This window comes from Dendrobates tinctorius, unplaced genomic scaffold (genome assembly GCF_039654945.1).
Source record: "Dendrobates tinctorius isolate UK_male_01 unplaced genomic scaffold, ASM3965494v1 ptg000470l, whole genome shotgun sequence".
NCBI classification, from domain to species: domain Eukaryota; kingdom Metazoa; phylum Chordata; class Amphibia; order Anura; family Dendrobatidae; genus Dendrobates; species Dendrobates tinctorius.
Genome location: NW_027362132.1, coordinates 330,392 through 350,889, shown reverse-complemented (window position 1 = coordinate 350,889; position 20,498 = coordinate 330,392). Strand labels below are relative to the sequence as shown.

The window sequence follows — 20,498 nt, the reverse complement described above, 5'->3', positions numbered from 1 at the left end:
TGCCCATATACCCGTCATACATATCCTCCATCCCATAGTCCAGTGCCCATATACCCATCACACATCCTCCATCCCATAGTCCCGTGCCCATATACCCGTCATACATATCCTCCATCCCATAGTCCAGTGCCCATATACCCATCACACATCCTCCGTCCCATAGGCCCGTGCCCATATACCCGTCATACTATCCTCCATCCCATAGTCGAGTGCCATATACCCATCACACATCCTCCATCCCATAGTCCCATGCCCATATACCCATCACACATCCTCCATCCCATAGTCCCATGCCCATATACCCATCATACATATTCGCCATACCAGTCGAGTGCCCATATACCCATCATACATATCTGCCATCCCATAGTCCCGTGCCCATATACCCATCATACATATCCTCCATCCCATAGTCCAGTGCCCATATACCCATCACACATCCTCCATCCCATAGTCCCGTGCCCATATACCGGTCATACATATCGTACATCCCATAGTCCAGTGCCCATATACCCATCACACATCCTCCATCCCATAGTCCCGTGCCCATATACCCATCACACATACTCTACAATATCATAGGCCCGTGCCCATATACCCGTCATACATATCCTCCATCCCATAGTCGAGTGCCATATACCCATCACACATCCTCCATCCCATAGTCCCATGCCCATATACCCATCACACATACTCCATCCCATAGTCCCATGCCTATATACCCATCATACATATTTGCCATCCCATAGTCGAGTGCCCATATACCCATCATACATATCCGCCATCCCATAGTCCCGTGCCCATATACCCGTCATACATATCCTCCATCCCATAGTCCAGTGCCCATATACCGATCACACATCCTCCATCCCATAGTCCCGTGCCCAAATACCGGTCATACATATCGTCCATCCCATAGTCCCATGCCCATATACCCGTCATACATATCCTCCATCCCATAGTCCGGTGCCCATATACCCATCACACATCCTCCATCCCATAGTCCCGTGCCCATATACCCGTCATACATATCCTCCATCCCATAGTCCAGTGCCCATATACCTATCACACATCCTCCATCCCATAGTCAACCATTATGACATCATAATGAGCGGCGGCAGGGCTTGCAACCTGTGATTACATCAGCGTCGCCATGGCAACCATTGTGACATCATAATGAGGGACGGGGCTTGATACGCACACACTGTTTCCCCAGTATGCAAATTGGGGCATTATGACATCATAATGAGGGGCAGGGCTTGACGCACACACATTTTTTCCCCCAGTATGTAGAAAGGGGCAAAATTGTTTGGTGAATTGGAACGCGCGGGGTTAAAATTTTGCCTCTCAACATAGCTTAGGATGCTCTCGGCGTCCAGACGTGTGACTGTGCCAAATTTTGTGGCTGTAGCTGCGACGGTGCGGATGCCTTTCCTGGACATACACACATACATACACACATACATACATACACACATACATACACACACACTTTGAGCTTTATATATTAGATAAAACAAAACACAGGGCAAGTGGGAAGAGCATGGCAAAGCGTTGGAATTGGCGCATCTAATAGGTGTGCCTTTTCTGGACAGCTGCGGGCTAGTAATTGTTTAATCTGTATTTGTAGCTTTCAGTTAATGATATTCTCATGCTTCGGGGTGGGGTTGTGGGAGTGGTTGTGGGAGTGGCTGTATGCGGGGACTTATGTGGTGCTCTGCGTACATATTCATCTGTATTGGCTTATGACACTGATCCTTCAGTGACCTGCCCCCTATTTTACACAAAAAATTACATCCAGAAAAATGTCACCTGTGATGGAGGGGCCTGCACAGTACTATCTACACTGTGTTCCAAATTATTATGCAAATTGGATTTAAGTGTCATAAAAATGTAATTTTTTGTTTATCAAATAAACTCATAGATGGTATTGTGTATCAGGGCTCTTTGGATCACTGAAATCAATCTCAAATGCCTGTGATAATTAGTTTACCAGGTGAGCTCAATTAATGGAAAGCTACTTAAGAATGATGTTCTACATTATTAAGCAGGGCACAGGTTTCAAGGAATTTAGGAAATAAAAAAGGATCTCTCTGCTGCTGAAAAGCATCAAATAGTGCAATGCCTTGGTCAAGAGATGAAAACATTAGATATTTCCCAAAAACTTAAATGTGATCATTGTACTGTTAAGAGATTTGTGGTTGATTCTGAGCACAGACTTGTTTGTGCTGATAAAGGCAGAATGAGGAAGGTTTCTGCCAGGCAAGTTCATTGGATTAAGAGAGCAGCTGCTAAAAAGCCATTACAAACCAGCAAACAGATATTTAAAGCTGCTGGTGCCTCTGGAGTCCCTCGAACCTCAAGGTTTAGGATCCTTCAAAGGCTTGCTGTGGTGCATAAATCTACTATTCGGCCACCCCTAAACAGTGTTCACAAGCAGAAATGGTTGCAGTGGGCCCAGACATACATGAAGACTAATTTTCAAACAGTCTTGTTTACTGATGAGTGTCGAGCAACCCTGGATGGTCCAGATGTATGGAGTAGTAGATGGTTGGTGGATGGCCACTATGTCCCAACAAGGCTGCGACTTCAGCAAGGAGGAGGAGTCATGTTTTGGGCTGGAATCATGGGGAAACAGCTGGTAGGGCCCTTTAAGGTTCCTGAAGGTGTGAAAATGACCTCTGCAAAGTATATAGAGTTTCTGACTGACAGCTGTCTTCCATGGTATAAGAAGCAGAAATGTGCCTTCAGGAGCAAAATCCTCTTCATGCATGACACTGCACCATCTCATGCTGCAAAGAATACCTCTGAGTCATTGACTGCTATGGGCATAAAAGGAGATAAACTCATGGTGTGGCCACCATCTTCCCCTGACCTCAACCCTATAGAGAACCTTTGGAGTATCATCAAGCAAAAGATCTATGAGGGTGGGAGGCAGCTCACATCAAGACAGCAGCTCTCGGGGCTATTCTGACTTCATGCAAAGAAATACAAGCAGAAACGCTCCAAAAACTCACAATTTCAATGGATGCAAGAATTGTGAAGGTGATGTCAAAGAAGGGTTCCTATGTCAACATGTAACTTGGCCTGTTAAGCTATTTAACTCCAAAATATCCTTTTTGTTCAGTGAATGTGACCTCCTAATGCTGCAAATTCCACAAATGAGCATTTTCAGTTCTTTAAAACATATCAAATGTTTAGAAATTCTAATGTGCCTAATAATTTGGAACAGTGCAATTTGAGTTTTTATTCATTTTGGAGATTATAATGGAGGTTTCTTCAATAAAATTTGATTTATACTCTAACCGGTGATGACTTTTATTAGACTGACTGTCATTTCTACCGACTATTTAGGAAAATCAGAGAAAAATATCATTTGCATAATAATTTGGAACACAGTGTATAAGTAAGAGATAGATGCTACTGGATAGGCGCCGCCAGTGTCATTTGTAAAAAAAATTTTCTAAGCCTCAAAATAGCCACAATATTATAGGCTGTTGTGAATTCGCTTTCTGGTCTCCCTCTGGTTATTACTGAAGGTAGTGGAGCTAGGCAGATCGACAGAGGGGTTGCGAGTTCTCTTTCTGGGCTCCCTCTGGTGGTTACTGGAGGTAATGGAGCTGATCTGATTGACAGAGGTTTGCCACCTGATATTGATGATGACGATTGGAGATCTGGGGTTTCAGATTGTGATTTAAGACATCCGACTCCCTCTATCCCTGCTGGTGATTTGCTTCCTGTTCCTCCTGAGGTCTGATTTCTCCAGCTCTGTCCCTGCATGTTCAGCTAAGTGGTTTATTTGCTATTCTGTTTGCATTTGATCTGGTTTTGTCTATCTCTTCTTGGTGCGGGTCAGCCAGCTCCGGCTGGGGCTGTGCTGAATCACCGCCTATATGTTACTGCTTGTGCCAGTTTGTTTTATCCCCTGTTAGATTGGTCTCTTTTTGCTCTGCTTTCAGAATATACCAGAGTGCTGATATAGTGGGGGGCGAAGTAGTGTGACTTCAGTGTTTTTTGCATCAGACGTGTTTGACTTTTTGCAGGGGTTTTTTTGCGTGATTGCAGACAGAACCTTTCCTGTCGTGTCCTGTCTGGTCAGTGTGGGCCCCATAATTTCCTCAGTCTATTTTCCTGCCTGTGTTTGTGTTTTCATCTTGTCTCACCGACAATATATGTTTGGGGGCTATCTATTCCTTTGGGGTCTGCTCTGGGGCAGTTTAGTTTTCCCCTTTCTTGCTTTAGGCTTAGTTAGCTCTATGGCTGTGCCGAGGCGTCTAGGATCATCGTAGATACGCTCCATGGCTACTGCTAGTTGTGTGGATAGGATCAGGGGTCTGCAATTTGCTTAGGTACCAACCTCTCTGGTTTTCTGTGGCTTAGCCTGGACCTGCTCTCCTCCTCGGTGACCCATTCATAACAGAATCACCAGCCCAACTGTAGACTCTAGTGTACTCCAAAGAAGGAGGGAATTAAAAAAAAAAAAAAAAAAGTGTCAGGATTTTTTTTTTAGATATTTTTTCCTCTTTTTTTATCTGGGGCTGCAGGAGAAGATTTTTTTTTCTCTAAATGGACATTAAGCAATTGTGTGATCAAGTTGAGCAGCTCGCTGCTGAAGTGCAAGTAATTTCTGCCTATCTCGCTCATTCATCTGCTGTTGAACCAAAAATCCCTACTCCTGATGTGTTTTTTGAATTTTAAGAATAATTGTAAACTATTTTTTTCTTTGAAACCTAACTCATCGAGGAGCTCGGTGCAGCAGGTTAAAATTGTCATTTCCCTGCTGCGCGGCGATCCCCAGGTTTGGGCCTTTTCTTTGACACTGGAGATCTTATTCTTGCTAATGTGGATGCGCTTTTTCAAGCCTTGGGGTTGTTGTAAGATGAACCTAATGCTATTGATCAAGCTGAGAAAACCCTATTGGCATTGAACCAGGGTCAGGATTCTGCAGAGTTATATTGTCAAAAATTCTAAAAGTGGGCGGTCCTTACTAAATTGAATGTTGATGCCCTAGCAGCTCTCTTTCGGAAGGGTTTGGCAGAAACGGTAAAAGATGTTAAGGTGGGTTTTCCTGTTCCCTCTGGTCTAGACGATTCTATGTCATTGGCCAATCAAATTGATCTGCGTTTACGTGAACGTAAAACTACATGAGAGGCATTGCCGCCTTTCGAACGAACGTCTGAACCCATGCAATGTGATAGGGTTTTGTCTAGGGAGCAACTTCAGGAGTTTAGAAGGCGTAATAAGCTGTGTTTTTTTCTGTGGAGATGCCTCTCATACTATTTCTGTCCGCCCTAAACGAGAAAAGCATTTTGCTCACGCATTTGCGGTGGGAAGTGTACAGCCTAAGTTTCTTTTGGCGATTACCCTGATCTGCCCTTGTCTACAAGGAGCAGCTTTTAATCAGATGGATTTGGACTTTGCTTAACGTTGTGGTTTTCCCATGATACCCCTGCGGACTCCTATCCCTTTGAGGGGTATTGATGCTACTCCTTTAGCGGAGAATAAACCCCAGTTTTGGACCCAGATGATAATGCGGGTCGCCCCGGACCACCAAGAAAATTGTAAATTTTTGGTGCTGCACAATTTGCATGATACTATTGTTCTGGGTTTTCCTTGGTTGCAAACTCATAATCCTGTTTTAGATTGGAAATCTGTCTGTGGTGAGTTGGGGTTGTCAATGTGTTCTTAGGGACACTCCTGTTTTCTCCACCTCTCTCCAGTCTCATGATATTCCTGACTATTTGGCTGATTTTTCTGATGTATTTAGTGAAAGTAAGTCTGCGTCTTTGCCTCCTCATAGGAGTTATGACTGTGCAATTGAGTTAATACCCAGGTGTAAATTTCCCAAGGGTCGGCTTTTCAATTTATCGGTACCAGAACATGATGCTATGCGATCTTATATCAAGGAGTCGTTGGAGAAGGGTCATATTAGACCATCCTCTTCACCTTTAGGTGCTGGGTTTTTTTTGTGGCCAAGAAAGATGGTTCATTAAGGCCATGTATTGACTATCGTTCCCTTAACAAAATCACTGTTAAATATCAGTACCCTAGATGTACGGTACATTCTGGTATCAAATCAGTACCCGTTACCCCTGATTTCTGATTTATTTTCCAGAGTTAAAAGTGTCTGTTGGTTTACCAAGCTTGACCTCAGGGGGGCGTATAATCTTATTCGCATCAAGCACGAGGATGAATGAAAGATGGCATTTAATACTCTGAAGGGACATTTTGAGTACCTGGTGATGCCTTTTGGGCTCACTAATGCCCCTTCTGTCTTTCAATCTTTTATGAACGGGACTTTGTGGATAAGTTTTTGATCATTTATCTTGATGATATTTTGATCTTTTCCAGATTGGGATTCTCAAAATCCGGAAGACAGTGTGGAACATATCCGGACTGTGTTCCGGATTTTGAGGGAAAATTCTCTGTATGTTAAGGGATCGAAGTGTCTTTTTGGTGTACAGAGGATTTCATTTTTGGGATTCATTTTGTCCCCGTCTGCTATTGAAATGGACCCGGCCAAGATACAGGCCATTTATGATTGGGTTCAGCCCACTTCTTTGAAGGCCCTCCAGAAGTTTTTGGGTTTTGCTAATTTCTACCGTAAATTTATAAGTAATTTTTCTGGTATTGTTAAACCACTGACTGATTTGACCAAAAAGGGGGCTGATGTGGTGAATTGGTCTCCAGAGGCACTCGGCATTTCAGGAGCTTAAGCGGAGATTCACTTCTGCTCCGGTTCAACAGCAACCTGATGTCTCACTCCCATTTCAGGTGGAGGTAGATGCTTCTGAGATTGGTGCAGGAGCCGTTTTGTCCCAAAAAGATCTGGTGACTTCTAAGGTGCATTCTTTTCTCAAAAATTCTCCCCATCTGAATGCAACTATGACGTGGGGAATTGGAAATTGTTGGCCATGAAATGGGCATTTGAAGAGTGGAGACATTGGTTGGAGGGAGCTAGACATCATGTTGTGGTCTTCACCGACCCACAAGAATTTGATTTATCTTGAATCAGCCGAACGCTTGAATCCTAGACAGGCTAGTTGGGCCTTGTTTTTCACGCGTTTTAATTTTGTGGTCTCTTTTCTTCCGGGCACTAAGAATGTTAAGGCGGACGCCCTTTCTAGGAGTGTCTTTGCGGATTCTCTTGATGTAACCGAGCCTACTACCATCTAAATGAGGGTGTAATTCTTTCCACTATTTCACCTGATTTGAGACGTGCCCTGGAGGAATTTCAGGAGGACAAACCTGAACATTGCCCTAAGGGAAAATTGTATGTCCCTGACCAGTGGAGGAAAAGAGTAATGTCTGAAATTCATTTCTCCGTGTTGGCTGGTCATCCAGGTATTTTTGGTACCAGAGATTTGGTGAGTCTGTCTTTTTGGAGGCCTGCCTTATCTCATGATGTCAGGAATTTTGTGCAGTCCTTTGGGACTTGCTCTTGGTCCAAGCCCTGTTCTCGTTCTAGTGGGTTGTTGATGCCCTTGCCGGTGCCCAGGAGGCCATGGACCCATATCTCAATGGATTTTATTTCCAATCTTCCTGTCTCTCAGAGAATGACTGTTATCTGGGTGATTTGTGATAGATTTTCTAAGATGGTCCATCTTGTACCACTCCCAAAGTTGCCATCTTCTTCTGAGTTGGTGCCCTTGTTTTTACAACAGGAGGTTCGGTTGCACGGGATTCCTGAGAGGAGTCCAGTTTGTTTCCAGATTTTGGAGAGCTTTTTGTTCCTGACTGGGAATTCAGTTATCTTTCTCCTCTGCATTTCATCCTCAGACCAATGGGCAGACTGAGAGAACAAACCAGACTTTGGAGTCCTATTTGAGATGTTTCATACCTGCTGTTCAGGATGACTGATCAGGATGACTGGGTCTCATTTTTACCCTTGGCCAAATTCGCGCTAAACAATAGAGCTAGTTCTGCCATTTTGATGTCGCCCTTTTTCTGTAACTTTGGGTTTCATCCTCGATTTTCTTCAGGGCAAGTGGAATTTTAGGCCTGCCCAAGTGTGGACACTGTGGTAGAGAGAATGCAGCAGATTTGGGACCAAGTGGTGAATAAGTTGTCCCACTCTCAGGAAAGAACCCAACGGTTTTCCAACCGGCATAGGACCATTGGTCCCCGGTTTAAAGTGGGTGATCTAGATTGTCTTCAAAGAATATTCCTATGAAGGTTGCGCCTCCAAAATTCAAGCCAAGATTCATTGGACCTTATAAGATTTTGGAGATCCTTAATCCCGTTTCTTTCCCAGGTACGTTTAAGATCCATAACGTGTTTCATAAATCTTTGTTGAAGAGGTCTGTGGAGCCAGTAGTTCCTATGGCGGCACCTCCTGACCCTGTATTGGTTAAAGGCAATTTGGAGTATGAGGTAGAGAAAATATTGGATTCTAGTTTGGCTAGACGGAGACTCCAGTACTTGGAAGGGTTATGGCCAGGAGGATAATTCTTGGGTCTCTGCTTCTGACATTCATGCCGAAAGATTGGTTCGTGCTTTTCACCGGGCCCATCCTGATGGGCCTGGTGGCGTAGATGAGGGTTCGGTGACCCCTCCTCAAGGGGGGGTACTGTTGTGAATTCGCTTTCTGGCCTCCCTCTGGTGGTTACTGGAGGTAATGGAGTTGATCTGATTGACAGAGGCTTGCCACCTGATAATGATGATGATGATTGAAGATCTGGGGTTTCAGATTGGGATTTAAGACAGCCGACTCCCTCTATCCCTGCTGGTGATTTGCTTCCTGTTCCTCCTGAGGTCTGATTTCTCCAGCTCTGTCCCTGCATTTTCAGCTAAGTGGTTTATTTGCTATTCTGTTTGCATTTGATCTGGTTTTGTCTATCTCTTCTTGGTGCGGGTCAGCCAGCTCCGGCTGGGGCTGTGCTGAATCACCCCCCATATATTACTGCTTGTGCCAGTTTGTTTTATCCCATTAGATTGGTCTCTTTTTGCTCTGCTTTCAGAATATACCAGAGTGCTGATATAGTGGGAGGCGAAGTTGTGTGACTTCAGTATTTTTTGCATCAGACGTTTTGCAGGGTTTTTTGCATGATTGCAGACAGTGTCTTTCCTTTCCTGTCCTGTCTAGTTAGTGTGGGCCCCATCGTTTGCTCAGCCTATTTTTCCTACCTGCGTTTGTGTTTTCATCTTGTCTCACCGACAATATATGTTTGGGGGCTATCTATTCCTTTGGGGTCTGCTCTGGGGCAGTTTAGTTTTCCCCTTTCTTGCTTTAGGCTTAGTTAGCTCTATGGCTGTGCCGAGGCGTCTAGGATCATCGTAGATACGCTCCACGGCTGCTGCTAGTTGTGTGGATAGGATCAGGGGTCTGCAATCTGCTTAGTGACCAACCTCTCTGGTTTTCTGTGGCTTAGCCTGGACCTGCTCTCCTTCTCGGTGACCCATTCATAACAATAGGCATTATCAACAATAATAACAACACTAGTGTTGAGCATTCCGATACCGCAAGTATCGGAATTCCGATACCGACTTTTTCAATATCGGAAGTCGGCATCGGAATCGGAAGTTCAAAGTTGATTGACAGCCGAAATGACGTCATCATGATGCGCGGTGTGTGCGCATCATGATGCGCCGTCATTTCGGGCCTTCTGGGGGTCTGTACCGGCCTGCCGGGGGGGCTGTGCCGGCCTGCCGGTGGTCTCTGCACCCTGTGGGGGTCTGTACCGGCCTGCCGGGGGGGGCTGTGCCGGCCTGCCGGGGGGCTGTGCTGATGTCCGGGGGTCTGTGCAAGCATCGTCCGATGGGACTACAAGTCCCATCGGGCGATGCCTGCTACCATGACAGTGATTGACACATTAGCCAATGATGGGACAGTAGTAGTCCCATCATCCGGCTAATGTGTTAAATGTTTAAAAAAAATATATATATACCGTATATACTCGAATATAAGTCGAGATTTTCAGCCCAAAAAATTGGGCTGAAAGTCCCCCTCTCGACTTATATTCGAGTCATATACAAAGGGGTCGGAGGGGGCGGATGTGTCAGGTCATACTTACCCGTCCTGACGCTGTCTTGAGCCCCCAGCTTCTCCCCGTGCTCTCTCTTCCTGCCTTCAGCGGTCACGTGGTGCCGCTCATTAAAACTCATCAATATGCGCATATTGATGAGTTTTAATGAGCGGCACCACGTGACCGCTGAAGGCAGGAAGAGAGAGCACGGAGAAGCTGGGGGCTCAAGACAGCGTCAGGACGGGTAAGTACAGCGATACTCACCTGTCCTGCGTCCATGGCTGCTTGCTGCTGTCTGTCATCGGTCAGTGACTTCAGACAACAGAGGGTGCGGTGACGTGGTTAATGCGCGCCGCGTCCCCTGCAGTCTGAACGTCACTGACTGATGACGTGCAGATAGCGGTGAGCAGTCATGGACACAGGACAGGTGAGAATCTGACACCCAGCGACGGAGAGGTGAGTATGTCATTTTTTTTATTTTTACATGCAGCAGCAGCGGCAGCACATGGGGAAATAATCTAAGAGGAGCTTCTTATGGGGGCAGCATATGAGGGAATAATCTAAGGAGCTTTTTATGGGGGCAGCATATGGGGGAACAATATGGAGCTTCTTGTGGGGGCAGCATATGAGGGAACAATATGGAGCTTCTTATGGGGGCAGCATATGGGGGAGCAATATGGAGCTTCTTGTGGGGGCAGCATATGAGGGAACAATATGGAGCTTCTTGTGGGGGCAGCATATGGGGGAATAATCTGGAGCTTCTTGTGGGGGCAGCATATGAGGGAACAATCTATGGAGATTCTTTTGGGAGCAGCATATGAGGGAATAATCTATGGAGTTTCTTCTGAGGACACCATATGGGGGAATAATCTATGGAGCATTTCCCACCCTAGAATTATACTCGAGTCAATAAGTTCTCCCAGTTTTTTGTGGCAAAATTAGGGGGGTCGACTTATACTCGGATCGACTTATACTCGAGTATATACGGTATATACTACATACATACTACATACATACTACATGCATGCTACATACATACTACATGCTACATACATACCACATATATACTACATGCATGCTACATACATACTACATGCTACATACATACTACATATATACTACATGCATGCTACATACATACTACATGCTACATACATACTACATATATACTACATGCATGCTACATACATACTACATACTACATATATACTACATGCATGCTACATACATACTGCATGCTACATACATACTACATGCTACATACATACCACATATATACTACATACATACTACATGCATGCTACATGCTACATACATACCACATACATACTACATACATACTACATACATACTACATGCATGCTACATACATACTACATGCTACATACATACCACATATATACTACATGCATGCTACATACATGCTACATGCTACATACATACCACATATATACTACATGCATGCTACATACATACTACATGCTACATACATACTACATATATACTACATGCATGCTACATACATACTACATGCTACATACATACTACATATATACTACATGCATGCTACATACATACTGCATGCTATATACATACTACATACATACTACATACATACTACATGCATGCTACATACATACTACATACATACTACATACATACTACATGCTACATACATACCACATATATACTACATACATACTACATGCATGCTACATACATACTACATGCTACATACATACCACATATATACTACATACATACTACATGCATGCTACATACATACTACATGCTACATACATACCACATATATACTACATACATACTACATGCATGCTACATACAATACATACATAGACATACAGTACATATAACATAGAGTAACATACTTACCAATACTTGTCACAATGTTCCCCGAAGCCATTGTCTTTTACGGAATAAATATTAACATAACAAACCACAAAAATACTCACCCATGATCCGAAGCAGTCCACGAGTGTGTCCCACGACGATCTTGGGTAGAGAACTGCAGCATCAGCTGATGCTGCCGCTCTCTACGGACTGCAGGAATCCAATGACGGAAGGTAGGTATCCTTCCGCACTGTATTCCTCCGCCACTTGAAAAAAAAAAGTCCCTAGTCTCACTTTATGCCATTGCTGCGTGGGAAATTCCCACACAGCAATGGCATAAAGTGAGACTAGGGACTTTTTTTTTTAAGTGGCGGAGGAATACAGTGCGGAAGGATACCTACCTTCCGTCATTGGATTCCTGCAGCCCGTAGAGAGCGGCAGCATCAGCTGATGCTGCAGTTCTCTACCCAAGATCGTCGTGGGACACACTCGTGGACTGCTTCGGATCATGGGTGAGTATTTTTGTGGTTTGTTATGTTAATATTTATTCCGTAAAAGACAATGGCTTCGGGGAACATTGTGACAAGTATTGGTAAGTATGTTACTCTATGTTATATGTACTGTATGTCTATGTATGTATTGTATGAATGTATTGTATGTAGCATGCATGTAGTATGTATGTAGTATGTATGTAGCATGTAGTATGTATGTAGCATGCATGTAGTATGTATGTAGCATGCATGTAGTATGTATGTAGTATATATGTAGTATGTATGTAGCATGCATGCAGTATGTATGTAGTATGTATGTAGCATGTAGTATGTATGTAGCATGCATGTAGTATATATGTAGTATGTATGTAGCATGTAGTATGTATGTAGCATGCATGTAGTATGTATGTAGCATGCATGTAGTATGTATGTAGCATGCATGTAGTATGTATGTAGCATGCATGTAGTATGTAGCATGTATGTAGTATGCATGTAGTATATATGTAGCATGTATGTTACATGTAGTATATATGTAGTATGCATGTTGCATGCATGTACTATATATGTTGTATGTATGTTGCATGCATGTAGTATATATGTAGTATGTATGTTGCATGCATGTAGTATATATGTAGTATGTATGTTGCATGCATGTAGTATATATGTAGTATGTATGTTGCATGCATGTAGTATATATGTAGTATGTATGTTGCATGCATGTAGTATATATGTAGTATGTATGTTGCATGCATGTAGTATATATGTAGTATGAATGTAGCATGTATGTAGTATGTAGCATGTATGTAGCATGCATGTAGTATGCATGTTGCATGTAGTATATATGTAGTATGTATGTTACATGTAGTATATATGTAGTATGCATGTTGTATGTATGTAGCATGTATGTAGCATGTATTTTTTTTTTTTTTACATTCAACACATTAGCCGGATGATGGGACTACTACTGTCCCATCATTGGCTAATGTGTCAATCACTGTCATGGTAGCAGGCATCGCCCGATGGGACTTGTAGTCCCATCGGATGATGCCTGCACAGACCCCCGAAGCCTGCACAGACCACCGGGAGGCCGGCACAGCCCCCCGGAGCCTGCACAGACCACCGGCAGGCCGGCACAGCCCCCCGGCAGGCCGGCACAGCCCCCCGGAGCCTGCACAGACCACCGGCAGGCCGGCACAGCCCCCCGGCAGGCCGGCACAGCCCACCGAAGCCTGCACAGACCACCGGCAGGCCGTCACAGCCCCCCGGCAGGCCGGCACAGACCACCGGAGCCTGCACAGACCCCCTGGCAGGCCGGCACAGCCCCCCGAAAGGCCCGTACAGACCCCAGAGAGGCTGTACAAGGCAAAAATAGGGTTTTTCTTATTCCGATACCGGAAGTCCCATAGACTTGAATGGGACTTCCGGTATCGGAATTGGCGATACCGATACTTTTTTTTTAAGATCGGCCGATCCATTCCGATCCGATACTTTGAAGTATCGGACGGTATCGCTCAACTCTAATCAACACTATTATTGCATCAGGTACAAAGTGCTGCAGTGCAAAAGTAAAGAAGGATAAAGTGCATGGGTTTGTATCACCGAGATAAACAGTGTGCTGCCAGGGACCCATGGACCTGATACTTATTACAGGCACATTGTAGTTATATGCCCCATGATGTGTCTGCACTATGAGCACTTTATCACACAGTGTGCTGCCAGGGTCCCATGGACCTGATACTTATTACAGGCACATTGTAGTTATATGCCCCATGATGTGTCTGCACTATGAGCACTTTATCACACAGTGTGCTGCCAGGGTCCCATGGACCTGATACTTATTACAGGCACATTGTAGTTATATGCCCCATGATGTGTCTGCACTATGAGCACTTTATCACACAGTGTGCTGCCAGGGTCCCATGGACCTGATACTTATTACAGGCACATTGTAGTTATATGCCCCATGATGTGTCTGCACTATGAGCACTTTATCACACAGTGTGCTGCCAGGGACCCATGGACCTGATACTTATTACAGGCACATTGTAGTTATATGCCCCATGATGTGTCTGCACTATGAGCACTTTATCACACAGTGTGCTGCCAGGGTCCCATGGACCTGATACTTATTACAGGCACATTGTAGTTATATGCCCCATGATGTGTCTGCACTATGAGCACTTTATCACACAGTGTGCTGCCAGGGACCAATGGACCTGATACTTATTACAGGTCCAATGTAGTTATATGCCCCATGATGTGTCTGCACTATGAGCACTTTATCACACAGTGTGCTGCCAGGGTCCCATGGACCTGATACTTATTACAGGCACATTGTAGTTATATGCCCCATGATGTGTCTGCACTATGAGCACTTTATCACACAGTGTGCTGCCAGGGTCCCATGGACCTGATACTTATTACAGGCACATTGTAGTTATATGCCCCATGATGTGTCTGCACTATGAGCACTTTATCACACAGTGTGCTGCCAGGGACCAATGGACCTGATACTTATTACAGGTCCAATGTAGTTATATGCCCCATGATGTGTCTGCACTATGAGCACTTTATCACACAGTGTGCTGCCAGGGTCCCATGGACCTGATACTTATTACAGGCACATTGTAGTTATATGCCCCATGATGTGTCTGCACTATGAGCACTTTATCACACAGTGTGCTGCCAGGGTCCCATGGACCTGATACTTATTACAGGCACATTGTAGTTATATGCCCCATGATGTGTCTGCACTATGAGCACTTTATCACACAGTGTGCTGCCAGGGACCAATGGACCTGATACTTATTACAGGTCCAATGTAGTTATATGCCCCATGATGTGTCTGCACTATGAGCACTTTATCACACAGTGTGCTGCCAGGGTCCCATGGACCTGATACTTATTACAGGCACATTGTAGTTATATGCCCCATGATGTGTCTGCACTATGAGCACTTTATCACACAGTGTGCTGCCAGGGTCCCATGGACCTGATACTTATTACAGGCACATTGTAGTTATATGCCCCATGATGTGTCTGCACTATGAGCACTTTATCACACAGTGTGCTGCCAGGGACCAATGGACCTGATACTTATTACAGGTCCAATGTAGTTATATGCCACCATGATGTGTTTGCACTATGAGCACTTTATCACACAGCGATTTTGGCACTGGTTTCTGTATAGCACCTTTGGCACTAGAGCACTTTGGTTATAACACTCTTTACATTCACACAATGCAGCACTTTCCGTTTTTGTGATTTCATAAATATATATATTTTTTATATTTGATTCACTCTATATTAACAATGATAGGGGCAGTTGATATAATGTGCTTTATACTGACAGTGTGTATTAGGATTTTTCTATTCTATTGTGAATATTGTGGCTTTATTTACTGTAATACATTTTTCAGATATTTTCCACACGTGCTCCAGTTTGACTCAGCTGCATATTAATTCAGTTTTTATTTATTATAATTCAATAACAATTATTTTAATATTATCATTATGTTTTTCCTGTAGTTTATTACAATCCTCCTTGAAATTACCGTATTTTTTGGACCATAAGATGCACCTAGGTTTTAGAGGAAGAAATTAGGAAAAAAAATTGAAGCAAAAATTTGGTCAATTCTGGTATATCCTGGTATATATGGTCCCCTCATCCTCATTCTGATATACATGGCCACCTCATCCCTATCCTGGTATGCTTGGATCCCTCATCTCTACCCTGGCATGCATGACCCCCTCATCCCTATCCTGGTATGCATGGATCCCTCATCCCTACCCTGGTATGCATGCCGCCTCATCCCTATACTGGTATGCATGGTCCCATCTCATCCTGGTATGCAGGGCCCCCTTATCCCTATTCTGGTACGCAGGGCCCCCCATTTCATCCTAGTATGCATGCCGCCTCATCCCTATCCTGGTATGCAGGGCCCTCATCTTGTCCTAGTATTCATGGTCCCATCCCTATCCTGGTATGCAGGGATCCATCTCATCCTGGTATGCAGGGCACCATCTCGTCCTGGTATGCAGGGCCCCATCCTTATAAGTGGCCCCCACCCCCATTCCTATCCTGTTATGAATGATCCCATCCCTATCCTGGTATGCATGGTCTCATGTCGTCCTGGTATGCAGGGCCCCATCCTTATAAGTGGCCCCCACCCCCATTCCTATCCTGGTATGAATGATCCTATGCCTATCCTGGTATGCATGGTCCCATCTCATCCTGGTATGCATGGCTCCATCTCAACCTGGTATGCAGGGCCCCCATCTCGTCTTGGTATGCAGGGCCCCATCCTTATAAGTGGCCCCCACCCCCATTCCTATCCTGGTAGACATGGCCCCATCATTAAAAAAAAAAACCCATTACACTTACCTACCCGGCGCTCCCTTGCAGCCTCCTGCTCCGGTGCCAGCAACTGCTATTTGCTTGTAAGCAGCACTGAGAACAGTGAGTATTCATGAATATTCATTTCTCTTAAGTAGCGGCACACGTGACCGCCGGTGGCTGACACTGTGCGCTACTGAAGAGCAAAGAATACTCACTGCCCTTTGTGTGCACAGTCCTGGCAGCTGTGCTCTGCTTGTGAGCAGCGCGTGACATCCCTGCCATGTGCTGCTTACAAGCATAAAGCAGTTGCTGACACCGGAGCAGAACGCTGCAAGGGAGCGCGGGGTAGGTAAGTGTAATGGTTTGTTTTTTAATGATTTCTGATGCGGCCATGCATACCAGGATGTGGATGGGGATGGGGGTGTGGGCCAATTATAAGGATGGGGCCATGCATACCAGGACTGGGGTTGGGGGCTAATCATATCAAGATACTATTATTAAAGAGAAATTAATATTCATTGCCCTCAAAGCCCATGGGCGTGGAATGCAGTGAATATTCATTTCTCTTTAGCAGCGGGAACAGGAGTTAGCCGCAGTCACCGGCTCCAGCCTCGTGTGACCCGCTGCTCTGCGGATGCCATTCCCCCACCTCCCCACCACAGACAGAGCCAATACATCCGGATAATAAGATGCACCCCCCCATTTTCCTCCATATTTTTGAAGGAAAAAAGTGCGTCTTATAGTCCAAAAAATAAGGTAGTTTTAACACAAATTGAAAAGTCAGGATAAAGGGAAACTCTGTTATTGTACAGAAATTCACACGTGGCCTCACTGCACATTTACTGTTGTCGATCATAAAAGGGAAGTTTGGCCAGAAAGACTGGACCTGGTCTTGTAGGGACCATGAGACATTCAGCAGCACAGAAGGGAGAGAAGATTCATCCGATAAGATCTCAGGGATCTAGGAAGCCAACAGCATCATTACCCACCGCTTTCTCTTACAGACCCGTCATACTTTTCTTCAAGTGATTTTCTATCTTGTCAGCTCATTCTACGTACGCTGTCATTTGGCTTTATAGTTACAGAACTGGGCACGTAACGGTCAGCGCCTTCTAATCCAGGTCGTATGTTCTATAGAAAAGGGCTTTCAATGCCCAAAGTCATTTGAACAGTTCTGGGTGGAGGAGAATGTTGTGGTCTAGAGGCAAAATGGTGATCATGGTAATATGGCCGGACTACACCACCGATAAAGCAGCCACAGCCGGTGACTGAGAGGAATCTGTGACTTCTCTGCATTCAGTGGTTACTACTCACCTGGGTAGTCATATGTGGGAATCTCCTCTTTACACCACTCATCGTCTCTCACATATGTCTCTGTAGTATTAATATGGGTCAGATCTTCACCCTGAAACTAATATTGTAAAAGTCACCGACAGATGGAGAAGTCCCATCTATGATCAGCTCTAATCCTGCCATCTCCACCGTTCTCATTACACAAGTATAAAACATATAATACTGGTGGATAAAACAAGACTGAGCACAAGACCTTCACAGCCGTCTACACATCATAGGGGAGATCTCCTGACACCTTCTCTCCATCTACCTGATGATCCTGAGGAGCACTGGGATCTTCTTGGTTACAGTCCTGTGGAAGAAGAGGACCGGGACATCTCTCTGGTGTTGTCCTCTTACTGGATAGATCTGGAGGAAACACATACAGGGACTGAATTCATTCTCTACATACAGATAATTATAGGCCGTGTGTATTTAGTCCTGTCTATTACCTGGTGATGTGAGGAGCTGGGGAACCTCCATTATGACGTTCTTGTACAGATCTCTGTGTCCTTCTAAATACTCCCACTCCTCCATGGAGAAATAGACAGCGACATCCTGACACCGTATAGGAACCTGACACATACAATGATACCGTCATCTCCCCGATCCCTTCATAGTGTTACTGTATAATGTCCCAGCATTCCCAGCAGTGTCACCTCTCCAGTCAGCAGCTCAATCATCTTGTAGGTGAGTTCTAGGATCTTCTGGTCATTGATGTCCTCATGGATCAGGGGATGAGGTGGAGGCCTCGTGATTGGGCTCAGGGGTCTTCCACATCCCTCAGACACAGGGTCCTGACAGCGATCACTAGAGATCTTCTTCACCACTGTGTAATCCTGGTTATGGAGAGACACATTAATAAATCTCATTACAGACATTTCCAGAGTCCTCACCTCTCCAGTTCTGTCCATCTGTTATTCCCATAGATAAGAATGATGTAATGTGACGTCATCAGAATCTCTCACCTCTCCAGTGAGACAGAAGAGGATCTCTAGGGTGAGGTGTAATATCCTCTCTGCCATCTTGTCTCTGTCCATATCCATCCTTGATGGGTAAATCAGGAAAATTCTCTTCTGTAGAAGATCTTCACTGAGAGGATCCGATATTGTAGAGACCTGAATGAGAAGAAGATTTTCCGATGTAACATCATAAGAATCCTGTGTAATAATACAATTACTGGAGATAATAAGGGAAACATATGAGGAGATTTATTATCTTACAGGGTTTAGTTTTCTTCCCTGACATCTACTAATAAAACCTATATATTTAGGCCACAGACAACAAGCAGTTTCCTCCTCGGAGTCGGCAGCTGAACACGTTCCTCATAGACTCATCTTCCATAACGCTAATTCTCCTCTCATTACCGACACTGGAATCGGCATTAGCAATACTGCAGGAGATATTCATTACACGCGACATGAGAAATAACTCCTTCATGATGAGGACGACATCTTCATCTTCTACTACGGCTCTAGAGACAGATTTGGCCAGAGTCGGTCACTGCCTCCATCCCCACCGGCCGTCTATATGAAGGTTTCCCGTCTTCCCCGCACTGGAATCTTCCATCACATTAGATCTCAGCTCTGAGTCACACACAGAAGTTTGAGGCTTTTAGAAAAGATTTTTTGTTTCCACAAACACAAAACGGACAGAAATGATCTGATCCCAAAGTCTCCATGTACAGTGATTTATGGGGTTTATTTCTGGCCTTAGGCTTTCCTATATTACAAGAAAAACTCCAGAAAAAGCCGATATTAAAATGTTTCTAAAGAAAATTGGCTCCAACAATTCTTGTAAGAAGAAAAAAATATGTAAAAAGCAGAAGACACATTTTATAAATTTTAACGTGAAACATTTATTAAAAAGAAATTAATCTTTTTGGGCCCCAGAACATAGATGTACACCGCAGGGATGGCACAGATGAGGCTGCAACAAAAACCCTGAAAAGCAAACATGACATCTAAGAAGGTGTGACAGAGTTTGGCTGAATGCCCCCTGCCTCCAAGTAGTCAATAGTATGGGGCGCCCTAGTTACTCCGATACTTACATGCCTAATAATGGGGTCTGGGCTGCAATGTATGAAGGTCTATTAGCCCGGGCCAGAGGCAGCGTCCAATAAGTTACCTTATAGCGCCCCATACACATTAGACTAAAGTTCCATGAAAGCTCTGATTTCGGGGGGTTTGGCCGACCATATAATGTATTTGGGGGCCTCCCGACAGATGATGTCAGGGCAGAGAAGGATCTGACATCCTGAATTTCAGAGGATAATCCGTTTGTTCTTCCTGTAGATAATCCTCCTCTAGAGGAGTCTGGAGGCGACTCTCTCATACAGACCACAGGAAAGCTGGAATATTTGTGTGTATGGGGGAGTCGGGAGAGATCGCCGTCTGCCAAATGACCGTTCAGCCAACTCTGACCTCATGTGTATGGGGCCGTTAGTATTACACTGACCGGCAGTGATGATACACGGCACTACAGTAGTACAGGGCATCACTGGAGCCATCAGAGGCTTGT

General features: G+C 44.6%; 1 protein-coding gene across 1 annotated transcript in view; it reads right to left on the bottom strand.

Annotated features, from left to right (window-relative positions):
* The window catches only part of LOC141077905 (uncharacterized), a 110,319-nt gene extending 91,068 nt beyond the window's left edge, over positions 1 to 19,251 (bottom strand). The window contains exons 1-5 of the mRNA XM_073564676.1: positions 18,947 to 19,251; positions 18,638 to 18,817; positions 18,431 to 18,554; positions 18,250 to 18,347; positions 17,961 to 18,057 (exon numbers count right to left, since the gene is read on the bottom strand). Coding sequence (XP_073420777.1) covers positions 17,961 to 18,057; positions 18,250 to 18,347; positions 18,431 to 18,554; positions 18,638 to 18,817; positions 18,947 to 19,024 — 577 coding nt within the window. The 5' untranslated portion in view covers positions 19,025 to 19,251. The remainder of the gene's footprint in view (positions 1 to 17,960; positions 18,058 to 18,249; positions 18,348 to 18,430; positions 18,555 to 18,637; positions 18,818 to 18,946) is intronic.
* Between the last annotated feature and the right edge of the window lie 1,247 nt (positions 19,252 to 20,498).